This window comes from Miniopterus schreibersii (assembly GCF_964146895.1).
Source record: "Miniopterus schreibersii genome assembly, chromosome: 12".
Lineage (NCBI taxonomy): Eukaryota > Metazoa > Chordata > Mammalia > Chiroptera > Miniopteridae > Miniopterus > Miniopterus schreibersii.
Genome location: NC_138112.1, coordinates 41,345,206 through 41,368,565, shown reverse-complemented (window position 1 = coordinate 41,368,565; position 23,360 = coordinate 41,345,206). Strand labels below are relative to the sequence as shown.

General features: G+C 35.4%; 1 protein-coding gene across 5 annotated transcripts in view; it reads left to right on the top strand.

Moving 5' to 3' along the window:
- SBF2 (SET binding factor 2) overlaps nt 1–23,360 on the top strand; it is a 313,138-nt gene that overhangs the window by 139,245 nt on the left and 150,533 nt on the right. For all 5 annotated transcript variants that reach the window (XM_081154292.1, XM_081154291.1, XM_081154295.1 and 2 more), the window contains 3 exons: nt 9,372–9,494; nt 10,888–10,998; nt 12,663–12,768. In XM_081154292.1, the coding sequence (XP_081010418.1) occupies nt 9,372–9,494; nt 10,888–10,998; nt 12,663–12,768 (340 nt within the window). The remainder of the gene's footprint in view (nt 1–9,371; nt 9,495–10,887; nt 10,999–12,662; nt 12,769–23,360) is intronic.

The window sequence follows — 23,360 nt, the reverse complement described above, 5'->3', positions numbered from 1 at the left end:
CTAAAAGGAGGGTCCAAAAATTATATCAGTGTGTTATTGGTTGAAGAGTTTGTGAAGAGTAAGACCACAATTGGTCTTATTTATTATTTATTATCAGTATCTAACAATGAAAACATTACACCCCGGGGGGACCTGTACATTTTAATAAATCTAAAGTTGACATTGTGAGAAAAAATAAATTTAAGTGCTAATAATGAAATACAATTCCAAATGATTGAGCAATTTGTCTGGAAAAATGAAGTAATAAAAGTAGATTTCTAAACTGATGAGAATACTTGGAACAGTGGCGGAAATCACATACAAAACATCTGATAAATTTTTATGAAGAACAATCCAGTAATTTTTTTCTTTGTTTCTCTTTACTCCCCCACCCCTGCACCCCACTTATCAAACTACACTAGAAAATTTAGACTGTATTGGGAGAAAAGTAAGAGAAGAGAAAAAAAATAGTTTGACCTATTTTCTTTTAATAGGAAAGCTGTGTTTTTTTTTAACAAAAACTTTCTGTATATATAATTAATGTCTACGTACTAATTGACCATGTGGATATAATATACTTAATTTCCTAGTGGATATTTATTTCCCTTTTTGTCAGTATTATAAATAACACTGTGGTGAATATCTTTTTGGAAAAATATTGATTCCCTCAAGGAGGGTGTTGTTAATGATAATCTACCTACCTGAATTAAAAATTATGCATAGAGAAGTGTGGAACTGGGCTTGCTTCTAATATAATCAACACTATGCTTGATAGTATTCTAGAGACTAATACTCATTCCTTATTCAACCAAGAGAATCTACTGAAAACTAGCATAAGTAACATAAGTCATGCAGAGGTCAAAAAATTGAGGGATTTATATATTCTGAGTTTATTCTGTAGTGTGATAATTTGCAACATATGCAAATATCCACATGGAATTCTTCTTATAGTATGAATGGTGATTATGCTTTTTTTTAATTTAATTTATTATTGTTTAAAATATTACAGATGTCCCTTTTTCTCCCCAATGGCCTGTTCCCCCCCGTTCCTTCCCCCTCCCCAGTCCCTCTCCCCACCACTGTCCATGTCCTTGGGTTGTGCATATATGCACGTAAATTCTTTGGTTACTCTCTCCCCCTGCACCCACCCGCCCTCCTCCATCCCTCTGACATTCATCAGTCTCATCTATGCTTCCATGTCATTGAATCTATTCTGTTCATCAGTTTATTAAGTTCTTTAGATTCCATGTATAAGCGAGATCATGTGATATTTGTCTTTCGCTGCCTGGCTTATTTCACTCAGCATAATATTCTTCAGGTCCATCCATACTGTCCCAAAGGGTACGAGATCCTTCTTCTTTACAGCTGCGTAGTATTCCATGGTGTAAATGTCCCACAGCTTCGTTATCTACTCAGCTACTGATGGGCACTTGGGCTGTTTCCAGATCTTAGCTATTGTAAACTGTGCTGCTATGAACATCGGGGTACATATATCCTTTCTGATGAATGTTTCAGGATTCTTAGGATACATTCCGAGGAGTGGAATCACTGGGTCAAACGGCAGCTCCATTTTTAATTTTTTGAGGAACCTCCATACTGTTTCCCATAGTGGTTGCACCAGTCTGCATTCCCACCAGCAGTGTACTAGGGTTCCCCTTTCTCCACACCCTCGCCAGCACGTTTGTTGATTTTTTGATGGCAGCCATTCTCACGGTGTGAAGTGATACCTCATTGTGGTTTTAATTTGCATCTCTCTGATGATTATGCTTTTTATAAAAGGGTTCTATATATGTCTCCTCCCTTTTCAAATGAGAATTGGCTAATGGAGAGAATGCTGAGTTCTTAACCCCGTTGACATCCTCACACATGCATTTTGTAGGGAAAATCTTTCACGGACTCGGACTTAGTTATGATTAGTTAATATTATATGCTTAAAATTATATGTGGCATTAAAACAACACAGAAAAAGTTTTGAGAAAAATTTCCCAAAGTCCTTCAATGTTAAATGCCTTTTTTAAAACTTTGACAACAATTTTATACCAGGAAAGGCTGCAGTAAGAACTATGTAACTGTTATTACTATTTCATTTAAACACAAGAAAGATTATTACATCTAAATATAATTAAAGGAAAAAAAGCCTGAACATCTTTCCATATTTACTATTTGACTTCTCATATGTAATCTCTTCTAAACTGTTTCTTTGAACCATTACCTATTTCTTGTAAAGGTTATATATAAGAATACAAGAGAGTGGGAAGAGAACTAGCCCGAGTTAGAGGATTTGTTAATCCCCATTGTACCTTTAATGAGCTGTATGACGTTGGCAGGTCATTTCATTCTTCTGGCCTAAGATTGCTAGTTTGTAAAATCAAGTAGATACTTCTAGTGCTATATTATTTTTATTATTCTCTCATGTTAACTGTAACTAATTTTGAAGATATATTTTAATTTTGTTCACTTTAGATATACTTTAAAATTTCCACCCAAATTATGATCCACAGAATAGTATTCCTGGTCATCTGATTAAGTCATATTTTTTAGATGAATGTACATTGCTAGAACTTATTGTTTGTTAGTTGTTTTTAACCAAATGTTTTATTTTTTTATGGAATGTTTCAGTATGCCATGTTACCTGATCATTAAACAAGATTTAGATCTGTATTCTTTAAGAAACAACAACACTGAGATCTTGATCCTTGTGCCTAGCATAAAACTTTTCTGTCAGGGATTCCAGGAAAGGATATTTATTTAAGCTGTGAATTGGTAAACTTAAGTGTTTTTTTATCTTATAGCTCACCAAATAACAATGATTTAATTGTCTAGTCTAAGAAAATGATTTAGTGTTTTATTATTTCTAATTTTTTTTACCTGTTTTAACAAAAACTGGTATTTTATGCATAGAGAAGTGTGGAACTGGGCTTTCTTCTAGTATAATCAGCATTATACTTGATAGTGTTCTAGAGACTAAAAACTAGAAAAACACTTTCAAAAGAGTTCATTGGTTATGGTGGTTCACAAAATAATGTTCTTGAATTTATGAGAACCTAATTTTGAGATGGTTAACCTTGTTAGAAAACAAACATGAAGTCTGTCTGCTGTTTCTTCACCTTGCATGAAAGTTTCACTCATTATCTCTCTCTTCAGAGAGAAGGATCAGCTTAATAGCATTTCTCTTAATTTTGACACTTTAAGTCAGTCCTTGATGTTCTTAATAATTTTATAAGATACACCAAAGATTCTCGAGTACTTTCTGACAACTGAAACGTGAATCAGTTATGTCTTGAGGATAAACGATGAGCAGAACATATCTTAGTGCCAGTGACCATATTCCTCAGTTTATGATGATTAATTCATTAATTCTGATTCATTCACTTGATATTAATTAGGGGTAAAAGATGTTTTAAAGAAGATATGCATTAAGAATTATTGAAATAAAATTTGTCAAAAATTAAAACCTTCAACAAATTGCCATTATCATGTTTTTTATTTTATAAAGTGCATTGCAAATTAATCCATTTTATCAGCTAATAATGTCAACATAGGCAAGGAATTTTAGTTAAATATGCCTAGCATAAAATTTTAGTGTTTAGTTTATTATATTTTTAAAAGGTACATAAGGACTAAAATTAGGAAAATGAAGGCCAGGATACATATATATTACAATTTAAGCTTACTTCTGTGGGTGTTTGGACTTGCCTCACTGTTGGATTTCTCCCTTTCCCTTTCCCTCCGACTGTTCTGCTTTATTTTAAGCCCTAGCTCATTGCTGTAGGCCTCATCCCTTGTCAGAGTTTCGCGAGCACTTTAAGTGTGAATTTCCTAAATGTTACAGTATTGTTTTGTACTGGTTAATGTTATTTCACCTGTGTTGGTTTTAGCACTTAAGCTAGATTATAAATTTCCTGACATAAGGGACTGTACCTGTCCTTCTGTGATACCCACTATGTGGCCAGCTATGTAGTCAGTGTTTAATAAATAAATACATACTGATACATTTCTGTTTATTTTTTATAACTTTAAACTTTTTGTTCTAAAGATAATACATATGTAAACATTTTAGAAAATTATTTTTCTCTGGATATGTGTATAGTATTTTTATGTGGCATATATCAACTGTAATCCCATGACCCCAAAACAACTAATTTTTTTTTTAATTGACCTCAGAGAGAGAGGAAGGGAGAGAGAAAGAGACAGGGAAACATTGATGTGAAAGAGAAAAAGTGATCAGTTGCCTCCCTCACGTGCCCCAACTGGGGATCGAACTGCAACCTGGGCATGTGCACTGACTGATAATCGAACCCGCCATCTTTTTGCGTATGGGATGATGCTCCAACCAACTGAGCCGCATCAGCCAAGGTTGAATATTTTTTTATGGCACCTGTGTAGCACCCTACCTCCCAAGCAGTCTTATCCATTTTCTAATCTTTTCAAGTCTTACATTATTTTATGAAGTATGAGAATGAATGAAACCAGTATCAGCTAGAATTATCTATTTATGAAATAAGCATTGTACTTAGTCTTCTAAGGATATAGAACATATGAGACTATATACATACTTCAGTTTTACACATTTTGTATCATAAAATAGCTTATGACAGCATTTCCAACATGTATTCCACAGGGCACTGGGTCCCCTCGATGTTCTGGAGTAAAGACAGTTCATCTTTTTGAAATAAAAAAAATTTTTTCATTACAGTTTGCATTCAACACTTTTTTTGTATTAGTTTCAGGTGTACAGCACAGCAGATAGGCATTTATATACTTTACAAAGTGTTCCCTCCGATAATTCAAGTACCCACCTGGCACTATAGGTAGTTATTACAGTATTGTTTACTATATTCCCCATGCTTTACCTTACATACCTGTGCCTATTTTGTAACTACCAATTTGTACTTATTAATCCCCTCACCTTTTAAAAAAAATAAGTTTGAGAAATACTTTATATTTTATCTCCTGTGCTTGGCATTCCTACAAACAAAATTTGCATATCAAAGTCTGAGAAATTCTGCAGTAAAGAAATCTGTTTAACTTGGCTTTAATTTATTGTTTCCAGAATTCTTTTATTAGTAAACCATTTCCTAAGTAATATCTATTTATTTCCAATAAAAGACACTTTGGAAAATGGTGCCTTATGAGTATATTTTTAAAAAAACAACTTATGGACTTTGTGCCACTTAAAAATAGGAAGCTTTCTAGGTGAATATATAGTAGCTCCACAGTGAATTTGTCCTACCTTCAAAATACTGTAGAGCCCAGGAGCTATTAGAAGGGAAAACATTAGGGTTTTTTGTTTTTGTTTTTTGCTAAAGGTAAACTAGATTCTGAATTGAAGACTAATGGTCTAAGTTGTATAAAGCTTTGCTATCCTGAAATGTGTATTTCTCGTGTAGTCATTATTTTCCAGACCAATGCAGGATAAACAAGGTTTTATTATATGGACATATAACAGATTAACAGATTATTGGCAAGAAATAAAGATGCTTTTCAGAGGGAACTTACAGAATTTTGCAACTACTTAGACTCCTCTATTTTCTTTCTTTTCTTCTTTTTTTTACTTCTCACCCGAGGATTTTTTTCCATTGCTTTTCAAAAAGAGTGGAAGGGAGAGAGAGAGAAACATTGATGTGAGAGAGGCACATTGATTGGTTGCCTCCTGCACGTGTCCTGATTGGGGCCGGGGAGTGAGCCTGCAACCGAACAAAGTATGTGCCCTTGACCAAAATCGAATCCAGAACCCTCCAGTCTATGGGCCAATGCTCTAACCACTGAGCAACACTGTCTAGATTCCTTTATTTTCAATTTTGAAAAATTTTTAAGTCCTCAAGTTGCTTTACTGGGGCAACTCTATGTAATGGGACGCTGTAACAGATTATTTACATCTCAGAAAGGAAATGTTGAACTGAAAGTTTGTTGTTTGCATACTTCCTTTTACCCTCCTTTTTAAACTAAGTGTTTATGAAACTTTGTAGGAAAGTTTTAGTGTGAAATGGTATTGTTGAAAATGAACTTAGCACAGAGACGATACTGAATGCAGCAAGTCTTTTCCAGGTAGAAGGGACAGGAATCAAGTATTAGGAGTGCAGCTAGGATGACATTGAAGTGCTTGGCCTGAGCGATAGGGTAAACTTCCTAAAGATTGTGCCTATCTACTGTTGGAGACATCTCATAAAATCAGTAATCTAGTAATTATTAGCATTTTTGTCTCAGGATATGCTTGAAGGGCAGTAGCACTTTGGGGGCAAATTGATATGGTTGGTACTAATTTATTATCCCATGTTATTGAAGCAGAGAGACTATGAACTATAAGAATGTCAACTACATAGAAGTTGGGAATCCCACTGGCAGATGAAGTCCATAGTAATAATAGGTAGAAAAAACCTATAAATGGGCAAGTTGTGGCATGTGCTTATGATATGTATAAGAGGTAAGGTGATCTTGCAGTCACTGTGAGACAATTCAGAAAACAGTGTTTATTGTAAATTTGCATCTGTAGGAGAACCTATTTAAACCGAGGAATAATCTCAGAAGAACACTTACAAATATTGTTCATTGAAATAAAATATGTGAAAATGTTTTATACAATAAAATATTAAATCACGGGGCATTATTATAACATCTATTACATCCATAGCCTATTTTTAATTTCCTGCTTATTAAGTTTTCAGATATTTTTAATATGTGAAAATCTCTCATTGTAAAACACAAACCAAATAAAGCCAGTATAATTACATAATTATTACACATAGAGAAGAGACAATATTCTCTTATATGATAAATAAATAGAAAAATCTGATCAAAAACACCATGTTACCATTTCCTAGAACAAAACTTATTTTAACCAACAGTTTTGGGGTTAACTTAAGACGTATTCTTTAGGATAGCTATTGGAATTTAGAATAACATCTCATGATTTATAGCACAATTACAAAGTAGAAGCTAAACATCTGAAATAAAAAGTGATGTAAATACTGATTTAAATTATATTGGACCTTTTTTCTTTCTTGTTAATAACTATTCTATTTAAAGAACTAAATTAAGTGTTAAAAAATAACCAATGCATTCTATTTTGTGTTTTGGTTAAAGTAGGTTACTGGTCATTTATTTGAAATGGTTTTCTACTTACTCAAGCTGACTTCTAATGATACTCTAGGGCATTTATCACAATCTCATAAAAATGTGGATAGCTTTATCTCTTTCAGGAATTTCAGTCATTCTTTTGTTATTTCAGATTTATTAGTAATCCATGAAGAACATGATTCATTAGGTGTGGAAATCTTAGGTAAATTTATATTCATCACATTTTTATTATTTCTAAGGATTCCAGAAACCAAGCAGCCTAATATTAGCTTTTGCTTTGTAACAAATGAAAACCTTTCAAGAGCACATGGACCATAACACACATATAAAAAGTAAATGGATAGCTCCCTTTGGATATATGCATTTCATAGACATCTAATAACATGGTTATCTTTCACTGTACAAAAACTTTACGGGCCCCAAAGGAAAGAGAAAATACAATTCTTGGCCTCCGTGAGTAGGGGAAAGAGATTTCCTTTGGTAAAATACCCAGAAAGTTATTCAGAGAAAAGTGATTCCTGCATGTATGCAGTGAGTAAAGTAAGTATCAGCCATATGCTCAGCTCTTGTTTTAGGAAGTGGGAAACAACCACGGAAGAAACCAGACGGAAATCCTGGTCTTCCTGGAACAAAACACAAGATAAAGGAAATGGATATGTTGGGTGATAACAGTGCCATGGAGAAAAATAAAGCAAGGAAAGGGGATAGGGAGTGTTAGGGCCTTGCAGTTTCTAGTAGGGTGCCAGCCAAGGCTTAACAGAGCAGAAGTCCCTTGAACGAAGACCTATGGAGGTGACGGAATTAGTCATTAGGATATCCATGGAAAGAGTATTCCAGGCAAAGGAACGACAAACAAATGCTTAAGAATCGTAGCTGGGAGGATGCCCAGCATGCTTAAGGAGCAGCAAGGAAGCAAAGCGGAGCTGAAGAGGAATACAACAGACTGAGAGACTGAGGGAGGCTGTTAGAGTAATCCAGACAAGCAGTGATGGAGGGAGCAGTGGGGGAGGGTAAGAAATCAGGATTTGTGCACGGTTTGGATATGGGATATGAAAGGGGGGGGGGATCAGGGTTTTTGATTTGCTTAATGGAAGAATAGGATTTCCATTAACTGAGATAGAAAATACTGCAGGAGGAGTGGAATTTGGGGAGAAAGACTGGAGCTCTGTTTGGGACAAGTTTGAGATCCCCGTTAGTCATTTGCGTGGAGATGTCCAGTTGGATGTGGCGTTTTGAGGCATTCTGGGGAGAGGTTTGGCAGGAGGAGTAAGGATGAGCAAGCGTGATGTTTGGTGAACTGTAGTAGGAGTTGAGAGTAAGAGGGAAAGCAGTATAGCGAAGGGCTCAGGAAGGAAGATAAATTTTAAGCTGATCTTTGGTTATTGAAAAGGAAAGGAACGAGGATTCTAGTTAGGGAAAATGTCCTAGCATCTTGCAGTGCCATCTAGAAATAAATCTGAATGCTTTACTACCTTGTCTCATTTTTTACTTAAAACTTTTATAGTGCCTCATATAGTATTATGGAACAGTAGGTGCACAGGAAATGTTTGTTAACTAATAATAATGTTTTTTAAAGTTTATTCCATTAACTGGTATTTAGTAATTGAAATTTAGGTGTGTGTTTTTATTCTAGATGTTTTTATTGTGCTAAAATATATATGATAAGAGGTTTGCCATTTTAACCATTTTTAAGTGTGCATTCAGTGGCATGAAGCACATTCTGAAACTTAGTTTTGTGTATAAAAATATCCTTTTTAAAAAAATCAACATAGTTGCTTAGAGGCAAAAGGAATGTAGAGCTGATTGGGCTTTACTTCTCAGAGCATCAAGTACTCTGTAAGCCTGAGAATTCTAAGTGAATATCACTTTTGTTTGAAAGATTTGGACAAGCAGAAAAACAAAAGTGAAAACTAGTGCCTGACTCTAAAATAGATTTTCTTTTTCTTGAAAACTGACTTTACATTTAAATGAATGTCATTTTTAGTTTTGGGGTTGCTATTTAAAATAACTTGAATGTGTCTAATTTACCTTTGATTACTGGTACCTCACACAGAAACCAATTCTCATATAAAGTTGTATATATCTGGAGCTTAAGGAACTTTTAAAAAATGAAGTAAATATGCCCTGCTTTACTATTTAGATGCCTTTCAAAGTATGCTTTTTATTTTTTATTTGAGTTTTGTAAATTATACTATAAATTGTTTTGCAATTAATTTTGATTTTGTAAATTATATGAAAGTGTGATATGCCTATCTTTTGTGAGTTATAAACCTAGGAAATTCTGTTTGTGTTGATTACAGTGCTTCTTTTTCTAGGGAACAAAGAAGGACGAGATTGAAGGTGAAGTGGAAGTGACTGGTTTGATTCAGCCTGCAGAAGTGTTTGCTCCCAAAAGCCTGGTGCTGGTATCCAGATTAGATTACCCAGAAATCTTTAGGGTAAAGAACTCTTAGTTGTCATTATTGATATATATTATTGTGTAAATCTGTTTTGAGTGAGCCATGGTAACAAGTTCTTTGTGTTTAAAATATCTTTATATTTAAAATAAATTTATTTAGGAATTCATCAATAAAATTAGTGGTAACAGCAGAAATGTTTTCATACTGGATGAAATAAATACCTGAGTAAGTTAATATGACTATTTAAATTTTAAGAATGTAGTGTTTTTTTAAAAGGTCACATATTTACTAACTCCAAAATTTATGTATCTTAAAGAAATCATTTTATTATCTGTAGCATATTTGAAATACATTAATAATATAACTACTTTGTGTATTTTTACTCACCTTCTTTTGTTGATCCAGGTTGAAGTAAAGAGGATGGATATTTGTGTTTTCAAATAGTTCTGATCCCATCACTGCCTTTAAATTGTTTACTTTAAATTGTTTTAAAGTAAATAGCTTTAAATTGTTTTACTTTCAGATATTTTGTTTTTTAGACACTCAGAATTTTCAAATGTAAGAAAAAAAATTAATTTAGCTATAAATATATTTTGGCTTTGAAAGAAGAGGGCTTATTTTTTTCTTACCTCAGTTTCTACCTTTAGTAATAGTAATGTTGACCATGATCCAAAATCACATCTTCTTTGGAAAGTATAAACTATACCTAAAAATTTCACAAGGATTTGGGAAATTAATACATAATTTCTGACACACTTTCCCATGTTGTTGAGATTATATGTACTTTAGAAAAATTAACTTGATGTCAATATTTCAAAGGAAATGCAGTGATTCCTAACAAATAATAATTTTTCAGAATTACCAAATTTAATAAACTGAAAGATTCATAACGATTGCATTTTGTCTTCCTTTTTACCACCTACTTTCTTCTGAGTTTAAAGTGTTAATCCCTGAGTTTAAAGTGTTGTCCCTGTTTTGCCATCTTTGTAATAATTCACATAAGTTAAATATTTATGTAGAATAAATGTTCTGAATTTATAAGAGTCGCAAAACAAGATAAAATGTCTAGATGTTTATCATGAAATTTAGCATCTTGCAAAGTAAGGTGAGACAACAAAAAAACCTCACAAAACAACAGTTTTAAGCCCTACAAATCTGCTAGAATAGTTATCTCAGCACAAACACCTGTTTTATAAATTATGGATTTCTGCTTTTTATAAACTCATCTCAAAAGCTCATTTAGAGCTTCTGGTTCTGGAGAAAAATTTAATAAACTTAATAACATTTGCTGCTTAAAATTTTATTCCATGGTCGCTGTACAGTGTACTCTACTAGGTTCAAAGAGAAATTTTCCTAGGGGCAGATGTCACATCAATTTATTTTTAGTGCCTACCTTTTCCATGAAATAAGGACATGCATCTTCCCTTTGCAGGCTTGCCTGGGTTTGATCTACACTGTGTATGTGGACAGTCTGAATGTCTCCTTGGAAAGTCTCATTGCAAACCTGTGTGCGTGCCTTGTCCCAGCGGCTGGAGGGTCTCAGGTAAATTGAACAGAAGGGCAATGAAGAAGGCCTGTTCCCCTTATCCTCTCTTCCAGTTAATTTAATTTGTAAAGAAAAGGGGAAAAAAAAGAATTCTTTTAATATTTTTGTTTTAAAGAGAATCTTAGTTTATTAAGCATTGTCCCTATGGTCTGCGTTCTAGAGACCCAAGATTCCATTCTTTTCTTAGGTCATGAGGTTAATTTTAACACAGGGTTCACCTTTCACATAGCATAATTAGAAGTCATATTTTCTGTAACTTGAACTCCAGTTTACATTTTCTTGAAAATACCCTTTTTAAAGCTGAACTTTTAAAATGTGTTCTTTGTACCCCTCTTACTCCTCTATATAGTTATGCCTCATTTACTTAGCTTAAATCAGAAATTTTTTTAGGTGAGAAAAAATAGGCGATAACATTAAGAAAATTCGCAAAACAGTGTTTGGTAATCTTGTAACTTTCTGAATAGATTTATTAATTTATTCATTTCCCTGGATAACAGTGATTATATGTGGTTCTAAAACTATTTTGTGTATTGTGTGTAATCTTTAATAGAATAGCTTACATTTAAAATTTGAAAGAAGAGGGTTTATTTTTCTTATTTCAGTTTGCTACCTTTAATAATAATACTATTGACCATGGTCCAAATTCACAGATCTTTGGAAAGTAAAATATATACCTGAAAATTTCCCCAGGATTTTACCATAGATTGAGCCTCAAGTGAGGAACTTATGCTCTTTTACTAAAATAAAACTTTCTCAGAGTTGTCATGTTTCTCATCTTCTGTATGTCTTGAGATTTTCATATTTGTATTTGAAGTAGAAAAATAAGAACCTCAGCTCTATGACTTAATGTTTCTAAGGCACCATCCTTAAAAAAAGACTCTTTAAGCCCTTTAATTCATTAGTTGATCACTTATTTTGCGTATTCTTCTTAATATTGGGGAATAGAATAATCCTCTAAAGATTACATGGTTTAACCTTAGTCTGGCAGAGATTATTTACAAAGAAATTGCCATCCTTTTTCATTTCCCTTTGCCTTTTAACTATATTCTGTTTATCCCAGTGTCTTTTGTTGTTTTAAGTTTTTATCCCCCATTTTGCCTCCTGAGCACTCCTCCCTCTGCTCCAAGGGCAGAATTTGAAATGTGAGTTTGGTCACAGTTGGACCTAAGCTTTAAAGCAGTGGAATTGTTTTATGGACCTTTATTTTAATGGGATTTTGTTTATTTTATTTTAATCTTTTAATTTTAAAAAACTTTTTATTGCAGCTACTAGAAAGTTTAAAATTACGTATGTGGTTCGTGTTGTATTTCTTCCCCCCCCCCCCAGTTTTATTGAGATATAGTTGGCATATAAATGTTGACTTGAATGCTTTATTATTTTTCAGTTAAGTATGACTATCGGTGATTTTGCATGTCATTGTCACCAAATTTTCAGCTTTCAACAACTGACTTTTCTTGTACCATACTCATTTGGGCAGAAAGAAACCTGAATGATTTGGGTTACGTTATGGCCCTTTGCATCTACTAATTGGGTCTTAATATGGTCAACATCTGCTCAAATCTGAACATCAAAGGGATTTTTTTTGGTTTTTTTATCTTAAGAAAATGTCTGAAAAGAAATCATTTATGAGTTTGTGTGTATGTGTTTCCCCCATTCTACAGAAGCTGTTTTCCTTGGGTGCAGGAGACAGGCAGCTGATCCAGACTCCTCTGCACGATAGTCTTCCTGTCACAGGCACTAGTGTGGCTCTTCTGTTCCAGCAGTTGGGTATGTCTTTTCTCCGATTTTTGATGTCTCTTGTGGAAGCCTGTAAAGAAAACATTTCTTTTAAGCTCATTTCACCTGACATGAATCAAGAAAATAGAAAGCAAACCATTAAATGCCTGATATATAAAATATATAATTAAAAAAGAACAACATACTTTAACCCTGGCCCCTTTTGCTCTGGAGTCAATTAGACTTTTCAAAAGTAGACATATTTTCTTTATGCTTTAAGAGATGACTAGATAGTGTATTTTGCTTTTCCTTAGCTGAATTACTTTTGCAGAAACTTTGTCAGAGGGACTGAAAACCTTGCCGTCCGTATCCCATCAAGGGCAGGGTGAAGACTTGCAGGGAGAACACGAGAAAGTGCTCTGCGTTGGGCAGCTTGTACTTCGTTAAGGAGCGAGAGAACTGAACAGTAAGGGTGTCAGAGGTTCCCTTTGCTTTAACTCTTGTCCTTCAGATATGCCTGCGTGTGAGTGTCCCACTGTCGTCGTTCAGCCTTTGTCATTGTCCTCCGTCTGTGTTTGTCTTTTTCTAGTTATACTGAAACCTTTCCTCCCCTGGGGCTCATACTCTGCTTCTCCATAGAATTCTTAGTTCCTTGCACACATTTTGCTCCTTGCCCAGCTTTGTAACATCACTTTTTTTTCATTAGTGGCTTCACATTTATTCTTCTGCTGCTATTTCAGTCAAATTTAGAAAGCCTTAGAAGAGATTAAATATTAGCACAGTTTTCTAGTATCCCAAAGCAGGGGTTCGGGACTTCCCCATTACATCTGCCTCCCCTCAATAGTTCAAACTCTAAACTCTTCCTCTCTTCCCCCTGAAAGTTTCTACTCAGTGAGGCACCTCAGCTAAGTCCTAATTTAATTAAAGCTATTTTCTTTAATGTGTGAAATAGGTTATATATGGTGGCACTTATCCCTCTATAGCATACCTTGCTGATCAAATCCTCCCTCTACTCACTTTTGAAAATAATTTTAGGGGTTCATGGACTACCTACAGCCTGTCCATGGTCCCCACAAACCATTGACTTAATTGATTTTAGCCAAGCACTATTCACTTGCCTTTTTTACTTTTAGAAGAGGCTATCTTCCTCTAAGGGGTCAATCAAATCAAAAATCTCCCCTGAAGAAGAATAGAAAGATATGACACAATAAAATAATGCACATTTTCAAATGCTACCATTTATATTATACTTAATGAGTGTCTTATAAACTCTAATGCTTTAAGTTTTACAGTGATTTAGGGGGAGGAGAGGGATTTTTACTGGCATTTAGTGCTCAGGACCAGGGATACTAAACATTTTTCATTCATGACATACATGCACTAGAAGAATCTTTGCCTCAAATACTGGTAGTCCTCTCACTGAGAATAATTGCTATACATAAAATGTAAATTTCTAAAACCCGGACCTCTCTTCCAGTAATGGTAGCTTATGTAATTCACACTAACCCTCTTAACACTGACTACTAGAAAAGCTGTACAAATATGAACAACATCTCATCTAAAGGCATTGGAGGCAGTTAAAGAATTACCAAACCATGGTCTAAGAGAAGCATAAAACCTAGAGAAGTGAGCCAGACATTTGGGACCAATTTTTCCCAGAGCGCCTGTTGATTTTGGGAGAAGTAACTGAAGAGCTGGTCAGCACTATTGATATCCCATGGGGAAGGGAAAGTTTGAGTTCCATTTTACCAACGGAGATTCTTTTGTAAAGCTCTCATGCTTTGAGTTGGGACCATAAAGGACCAAACCTAGCAGGAGTTGGTAAGTCGCAAGTCCACAAGCTCCCTGAAGACCTGACATATAGCTGGAAATCACTTCAGTTCCTTGAAATGCACTAAGTGATTCTGGATGCTGTTGTCTCTAGCCATACAGAAGAAGTAAAAGTAAATTTTCTCTGGAACAAGATAGCTGCATTCTAGGCCTTCAGTATGCCTATAAATTTATATATACTTCTACATACATATGTAGTATATATGCCTAGCACTCAGCCCAAAGCAACCAGAAACAGGAGGACTAAACCTATGTGAATGAGATACAGGAGAACCGTAGACAATACAAAACACTCACACTAACCAGAAAGTAGTTACCACATTCAGATAATAAAATAGCTATGCTTAAAATAGTGAAGGTGATAAACAGTCAGGAATAAGAATTTGGGGAGTAACATTAGCAAGATTGCAGAATAGGAAGTCCCAGTCCTTGCTCTCCCACAGAAACATTGATTAACAATGATAGACCAAAATACCTTTATGAGAATTCCAGAAGCCAGTTTTAAGAAGTTGTAGTAGCCCAGACAATCACAAAGCTGGGGTCAGCCACATTGAAACGGGTGAGAAGACCAATTTCACTTTAGCAGGTCAACCTCTCCCCCAAGCCAGCACAGGTCAGTGCTGAGAGAGCGCCCCAGCTTGCAGCTTCTCTTTGGGGGAGGAAAGGAGAAGAGAGGTGTGTGTGTCTAGTGTTGTGGGTTATGGAGGGCCACCCTGCCAAAGGGACTGGTTTCTGTCCTGCCTCATGTGGAGTACTGACAGAGTCAGCATAGTTTGGATACCTGAGGGCCACTAGGAACAAAGAGGATTGAGGGGGGTGGCTTGCTGCAACCATTACCACTTGGAATAATTGGGAGCAGGTGCATGACATGAGGCTTATCCCTCAAGGAGGAAGAGGAGCTTTAGCCTTCCAGCCTTTCAGAGGGCTGTCTGAGTACTGCAGAGCTGTGGAGGAGCTGGAACCTTCAGTCACTGCTAATGGAACGGGAATGGGACAGCTACCTTGGAACACAGTTTGACTTTAAGAAGTTAAATAAACCAAGTAATCCAGCCATCCCAGGAGCCTCTAGATTAAAAGAGATTTAAAACATCTCATTTTTAACGAGTGAGATCGAACTACAGTGTCCAGGGATGCTCATTTGGGTGATAAAAAATCAGGAAAATGGTTAATAGAAAAAGGTCAAGATAATGGTCACTATGGCAGTAAAGAGGTGGTCATGATTGGTGCACATGGAAGGGGCTTCTGGAGTTGCTGGCAAAATTATTCTCGATCTAGATAGTGTTTATAACATAGCCACTAAGTCGTGCATTTGATTTGTATGGTTTTCTATATTTGTGTTTTGTCTTGCAATAAAAATATTTTTTCAAAACTTGTAAAACCATGTAACTCTTTATATATATAACTTATTTTTTAAAGGAAGTGCTAGAACAAATTAGATTTTATTCTTTTCAAATAACAAGAGATGTAGAGGTAGGCAGTACAAGGCTGATATATTGATTCCCAAGTATCTGCAGGGATGGTATGGAAATTCTGCTCTGTTTCCCCCTATTTATTAATATGGAGTTTTCCCTTACTAGACTATGAGCTTCAAGCTTTTATGATAAGAGAATAGTAAAAATAATTAGAACTAATTCTCAGTGTCCTGTATGTCTGGCACAGTGCCTTGAGCACAGAGGCATCAGTGTTTGTTGAATAAGCGAATGAACATGCTAGCCGTGAAGAGAGTGGCCGTTTCATTTCATTAGGAGATACTCTGTGAACGGGTGAAGTGTGCCAAAACACATGCGGATTCGTCACTGAAGATCAAATTTCATTATCTTACTCTCAGATACTTTGAGCTTAATGATCTTTTGCTTACATACTCAAAAGTTACTTCTTCAGGGAAAGAATAAGGAAAAGATAAGATGGGAAGGGAGAAAGCGAGCTGCCTGGGAAACCGCTGCGTGCGGAGTTTCGTTTGCAGAGCACACGGTGCTGATAACTGTCTGAAGCTGCTCTTATCAGCAGCCGCCCAGTTGCACTGTCATTGAAAGCCAGTGTTAGACCGTTACCAGAGTTCACTACCTGGGTTGGGGGGGGGGGTGCATTCTACAAGCACAGCAGGAAGCAGATGAGACCGTGAGATTCTTTTGTAGCCTTGACTAGTTTTCCTGTGAAAGGTTTACATGTAATGATAACATTTTCTTGGTTCTTTTCTCCAAGGATTGTTATGATAATAAATTTGTTTTCTACATTTTGAGAGTTCTGTGTTTGCCTGAAATTATTATGTGAACTCCCGCCATCACCCACCTCATTCCCCATAACTTCCTGTTAATTAATTTCTTACTTGCCATCTTTTTTGTTTGTTTGTTTCTTGTTGCAGCTTGTGTGAACTATTTTTGTTTACCTGAAGATTTGTGCTGTAAGTGTGGAAAACTAGTGTTTTTATGTTAATAAGATTGTATTCACAGGAGCTGGTTTCTATAGCCCTTCTGATTTTTTAAAATTTTTATTTTTGTTTAAAATATTACAGACGTCCCCTTTTTCTCCCCAATGACCCATTCTACCCCGTCCCCTCCCCCTCCCCAGTCCCTCTCCCCACCATTGTCCATGTCCTTGGGTTGTGCATATATGCATATAAATTCTTTGGTTACTCTCTCCCCCTCCACCCACCCGCCCTCCTCCATCCCTCTGACATTCATCAGTCTCATCTATGCTTCCATGTCATTGAGTCTATTCTGTTCATCAGTTTATTAAGTTCTTTAGATTCCACGTATAAGCGAGATCATGTGATGTTTGTCTTTCTCTACCTGCTTATTTCACTTAGCATAATTTTCTCCAGGTCCATCCATACTGTCCCAAAGGGTACGAGATTCTTCTTCTTTACAGCTGCGTAGTATTCCATGGTGTAAATGTCTCACAGCTTCTTTATCCACTCAGCTACTGATAGGCACTTGGGCTGTTTCCCAGTCTTAGCTATTGTACCCTCTGATTTTTTTAATTGAATCCATAGCTAAACGTTTAACTCAGGTGTCTCTCCTTGACCCAAATAATTTTGTGAAATTCTCATAACATCTTTTGTCATACCTATTCATAAAATTTGGATTTTAACTACAAACACACTAGTTTTAAAATACTTAATCCCAGTTTTTACAGTATATTATTAGACTTTTCGAAAGTCACAGACTAGAATGATCTTGAGCCTTCAGGGATCGTCACTCTGTTTTCATAGTTAAACAACATTAGTACTGTATCATCTGTGTTTATACTTTTTTTCAGCTTTATTGATGAGATATTATTGACATATAACACATAAGTTTAAGGTTTACAGTGTGATGACTTGATGCATGTCTATATTATGAAATGATTACCACAGTGAGGTTAGTTAAACCTCCATACCCTCACGTAATTATCATTTGTGTATATGTGTGCGCACTAACCACATTTAAGACCTACTCTTTTAACAACTTTCAAGTATATAATGCAGTTAATTATAGTCACCATGCTGTTCATTAGATCCCCAAAATTTATTCATTATATACCTGGAGTGTGTACCAACATTTTCCCATTTCTTCTAACCTTTAATATCTGGCAACAACCATTTAACTCTCTTATTTCTATGAGTTTACCTCTTTTAGATTCCACATGTAAGTGAGAACATAAAATATTTGTTTTAGTCTGTCTGACTTGTTTCACTTAGTATAATAATTTCAGATTTTCTCCATGTTGACACAAAAGGCAGGATTTCTTTTTTATGGCTGAATAATAATTCCATTGTATTATGTATGCTACATTTTCTTTATACATTCATTCACTGATGGACACTTAGGTTGTTTCTGTGTCTTAACTGTTGATACCTCTTTGAGATAGTGATTTCATTTCCTTTAGATATATGCCCAGATGTGAAATAGCTGAATCATATAGTGGTTCTATTTGTAAATTTTTGAGGAAACTCCATACTGTTTTCCATAATGGCTGTACAGATTTACATCCCCTCCAACTGTGAACAACAGTTCTCTTTTCTCCACGGCCTTGCCAACACTTAACTCTTTTCTTTTTGATGATAATCATTGTAACCAGGTGTAAGATGATATCTCATTGTGGTTTTGATTTACACTTCCTTGATGACTGTGATGTTGAGTATCTTTCCATGTACCTGTTGGCATTTGTATGTCTTCTTTAGAAAAATGTCTATTCAAGGCCTTTACCCATTTTTTAATCAGATTGTTGTTGGTTTTTTGCTATGAGTTGTATGAGTTTCTCACATATTTTGGATATTCATTCTTACCAGATAGATGGTTTACATATATTTTTTTCCTACTCTGTAGGTTGCTTTTTTATTGTACTGATTGTTTCTTTTGCTGTACAGAAACTTTTTAGTTTGATGTAGTGCCATTTGTTTATTTTTAGTTTTGTTGCTTGCACTTTTGGTGTCACATCCAAAACCTCATTGCCAAGAACAATGCCAAAGAGTTTTCCCCCGTTTTTTCTAGTAGCTTTATAGTTCAGTTTCATTTTCACTCAGCTTTCCCAGCTTTATATAACATTATTACTTGTTTTAGTGCTATTCTCAATTATAATGGGAAATGTGGAGTAGGCATTTTCTATTCATTATATGGAGTAAAAAATATAGTTGGAGAAACTGAGCACACATAGTTTTTAGACCATTACTATGAAAGGCATAATCTCTAGGTGAAAAGGAGTGGTGTTTTGCAATATCTGAGGTCCATCATTTTTTGACTAACTGAGCATCAGCTATTTTCCTTCATGATTTGAAACAAATGAAATCTTCTCACAAACCTATTCTGGAGCACTCTTTTGAAGAAGTGGCTTACAATGTGTACTCCAGAGGCCTAATGATCTCTAGGGAGGATTGTTCTGATTTCATTTGTTGTAATAAATGTCACAAAAAATAAAGTTCCTGTAATGCTCACCTGCAGGCATGTATGTTTTTTCCTGAAATGTTTATAAAGCCATTACCATGTGCCAGGTCCTGTGCTAATAGTAGTAGGGATATAAAGAGAAAAAAATCATAGCCCTTATCCCAGATACACTTTTAGCCTAGTGGAGCAACAGATATGTTTAAAAATTGTAGTACAGTATAAGTGCAATAATACAGATATCAAGAGCTAACTTTTAACTAGCTAGAAATGGAGGGCGGGGAGTGGGGGAAAGGAAGATGCAAGCTATGTGTACAACCATGAAAGGCCTTCATAAAATAGTTGTTTGATGTTTGATGATGTTGGAGTTTAGGGTTGTAGGAAGTCGTCAGAATGTTATCAGGAAGTTAATCGCTTTTCTTTTCAAAATTAAAGATTAAATATTTATGCTAGTTTTATAAAGGAAACTACTTTAAAATACCAAAGGGGGACAGTCATTGACCAATTGAGCACTTGTTGACGAGTGTGCTACTATTGTTAGAATTACACATAAATTAAGTATGTGGTTGCTGCATTCTATAATTTGAGGACAGTTCCAAAGAATCCTGGTTCAAAACTCTCTTCTTCATTTACCTTTTATGGTGCTTAAATGCTGCTATTCAGTAGCTATCTCTATCTTTGTATTGAATTATCCTTTCATAAATGTAAAGGCTCTTAGGCAGGATAGCCATCAAGGATTATCCTTCGTTGTCACAAAGTTCTCTAGTCTAAAATTATATTTTGCTTTTTCAGCACTTTGAGATTCTTCTTCTTAGAAAATATGGCTACTCCAACATTTAAGAATATGCAATTTACAAATTATGGCAGGATAAGTTGTCCTCTTTTCAGTGCTCTGTGGCACTTTATTCATGTCTCTATCCTTTGTGTTTAACTGTGTACCAATCTGCCATCTTCACTGAACTGTGAGCTTGTACAAGCCTGCCTCACATTTCTTTATATCCATCCTTAGAGTTTAGCAGTTTCATATATATCTCAACAGTGCTATAAAGGTTTAACAGTGGAGCACAGGAGGGAAGGGGAGAAGCAAGTTTTAATTAAAAGTGTTATTTCTGCTCCTTGCTTTCATTCTCCAGTTACTCTATACTGTTCTTCCTCTTTGTTTGCTATTCTACTCCTAAAGCCCTTTTTGCTTCCTGCCTCTTAAATTTAAATATTAAAGTAGATTTTAAAACCTGGTCAATCCGAATAGGCACAGACTAGGAATCTAGTCTCTTTGGTGTTGGAATAATCTGATGTAATTATCCTAGACCTAGAAAACCAACTGCACCCACATACAAGTGCCCAATTAAATTACATTTCTTAAGTGTTTTTCACTTAGAAGATTTCCATTTCTAACATTTGAAAATAATATTCTGAATTTGTAACAAATATTAAAATTGCCTCTCAGTGATAATTACAAAACTAAACTATAAAATATATAAAGTGTTAGTTAATCTGTGAAGGTAGGGATCTTGTTTTTCTGTATTGCTGTGTTCTGGTACATGGAGCATAGGTACTCAACAAATATTAGTCAAATGATTGAGAAATCTCCTTTTTCGTGCCTTTTATGAAGCCATGACCATTATTATATTGCTCTCTCTATGTGGATTGACCAGGAAGAACTATAACAAATTATATAAGGCTTCTGAAACATATCCTGTCTCGATACAATGGCCTTTATCACTCCGTTTTCCCATTTGAAAGCTGAGACATATGTTCTGTTTGTGCAGCACATCATTATTATTCAGAGAAGGGGAGGATTCTGGAGACAAGTTTTTAGTGTTGTTTTTTCAAAATGGGAAACAAATGCATTTGTTAATGTTTATGTTATGAATTTTAGAACTTTAACCCTAAAGAAAAGTTAAAATCAGGAAGTAATTTTTCAGAATGTTTTACTACCTGAATAACCAGCAGGATGTGTTTGTACCGTTTTGCTGAAATCAGTAATAAAAGTATTACTGGAACGCTTGTTTTCCGTACTGTCTTCTCTGTTACTGTGCAGCTTTGGGTGGATTCTGGCCATTGAAGGCGAAGAAACAATTCAAGGCTGTGTAGAAAACTGGTTTGCACTTTCAGTTCCAGTAAATTGGATTTATAAATCATTGTGGAGCTGTGGATGCAGCAGCGAGCACTGCTAGTTAGGAATAAAATCACTAATGTAATTTCTTAAAATACTTGAAGTACGGGTTATAGTATGGGTAAGCTAGGTGTGGGTGAATTATTTTGTATTACACTATATAATCTTTCTGGATAACGAACACCTTCCCCTTTAAGCACTAGAATATTGTTCCTAACTCATTTCTACCATGAGACATAAATCCTCTCAATAAGTTTAGTGTAATATTTCCCCCTTCATATCAAAAGTTGTTTTTTAATGATGTAAGTAGGATAGAGTCCCTTACAAATGCATGCCTTCCTTCTTCACACTGTATCTGGTACTAACTGATGCTGTGGGTTTTATTTTCTGATAGGTTATCAGAATGGATTATCTTTTTGGGAGGGAATTGCAGAGGGTTCAGGTAGGAGTAGGGAGGGAAAAGTTCTTCCCCAGAGTCTTTAGGGAAAAATCCCGCACCCCTCTTGGTATACAAATGCTTCGTGAACCTTCCATTGGCAGAGCTACTTGTAGGTCTCTCAGCGCCTTTTCCTCCCTCAGTCCTCTGTTTCTGTGCACATGGTCTTCTGTCAGCTTTGAAAGCCTTGCTGCTCTTGTCTCCCTAACTAAGTGCTGCTTATCCTTCAAAATCAAACCTGAGGCTCAGTTCCTTTAAGTGAGTCCAGTAACCACAAGGGTCCTTGAAAGATGGAAGGAGGGGTGCAGAAATCAGTGTCAGTGTGCTGCACTCTGACATCACACAGGGAGAAAGACGCCACTGGCCTTTGCCAACCTTGAACATGGAAGGGAGCCAGGAGCAGATGATTGTGGGCAGTTGCCAGAAGCTCAAAAACCCTAGTGTAGGAATTCTGACCTCCAGAACTTTAAGATAATCCACCTAGGCAGCCACTAATATACCTTCTGTCTCTATACATTTACCTTTTCTGGACATTTCATATAAATGGAATCAAATAATATATGTTCTTTTATGTATGACTTTTTTTTATTGAGCATTATATACTTATTTGTGTTGTTTTAAGCCATCAAGTTTGTGGTAATTTGTTATAGGAGCCACTGGAAACAATACAACCACAGACTTTTTAAATATGAATTTTAAATTTCTTTTGTGCTCACTTCGGCAGCACATATACTAAAAATTTTAAGTTCTTTGAAGTTTAGGAGTTGCTAAATTAGTGCAGAGAATCCTCAAGTATATAATTACCCACCTTCCCCCAATAATAATATCTTATATAAACATCGTGCATTATAACAACCAGGAAATTGATATTGGCACAATACTAGTAATTCTGGAAAGGAGCAACACTTCTCTGAGTAGAGCTTTCAAAATTGAAGTCAGTCCTGTCAGAACCTGTCACTGCTTTATCAACTGAGTTTATGTACTGTTCTAAATCCTTTGTTGTCATTTCAACCATCTCCACAGCATCTTCAATTCTGTACTGTACATAGTTGTATGGGCTGTACTTTTACATGACTGTCAGTGCAGTAGGTTTGTTCATACTAGCATCACTACAAACACACAAGTAATGCATTGCACTAGGCATTACAGTGGCTTCAACATCACTAGGCCATAGGAGGTTTTCAGCTCCATTCTAATCTTATGGGACACATGACTATACAAATGTAAGATTAGACTTAAAATATTGCAAAATTGTTAAATTTTCTGGATATGATAACTATAGTGTGGTTATGTAAGATATTATCTTTATTCGTAACAAAAACACCCTAAAGTATTTAGGGGTAAATGTTACAATGTATACACTTAAGTGGCTCAGAAAAAACATGCGTGTGGATGGAGTGTG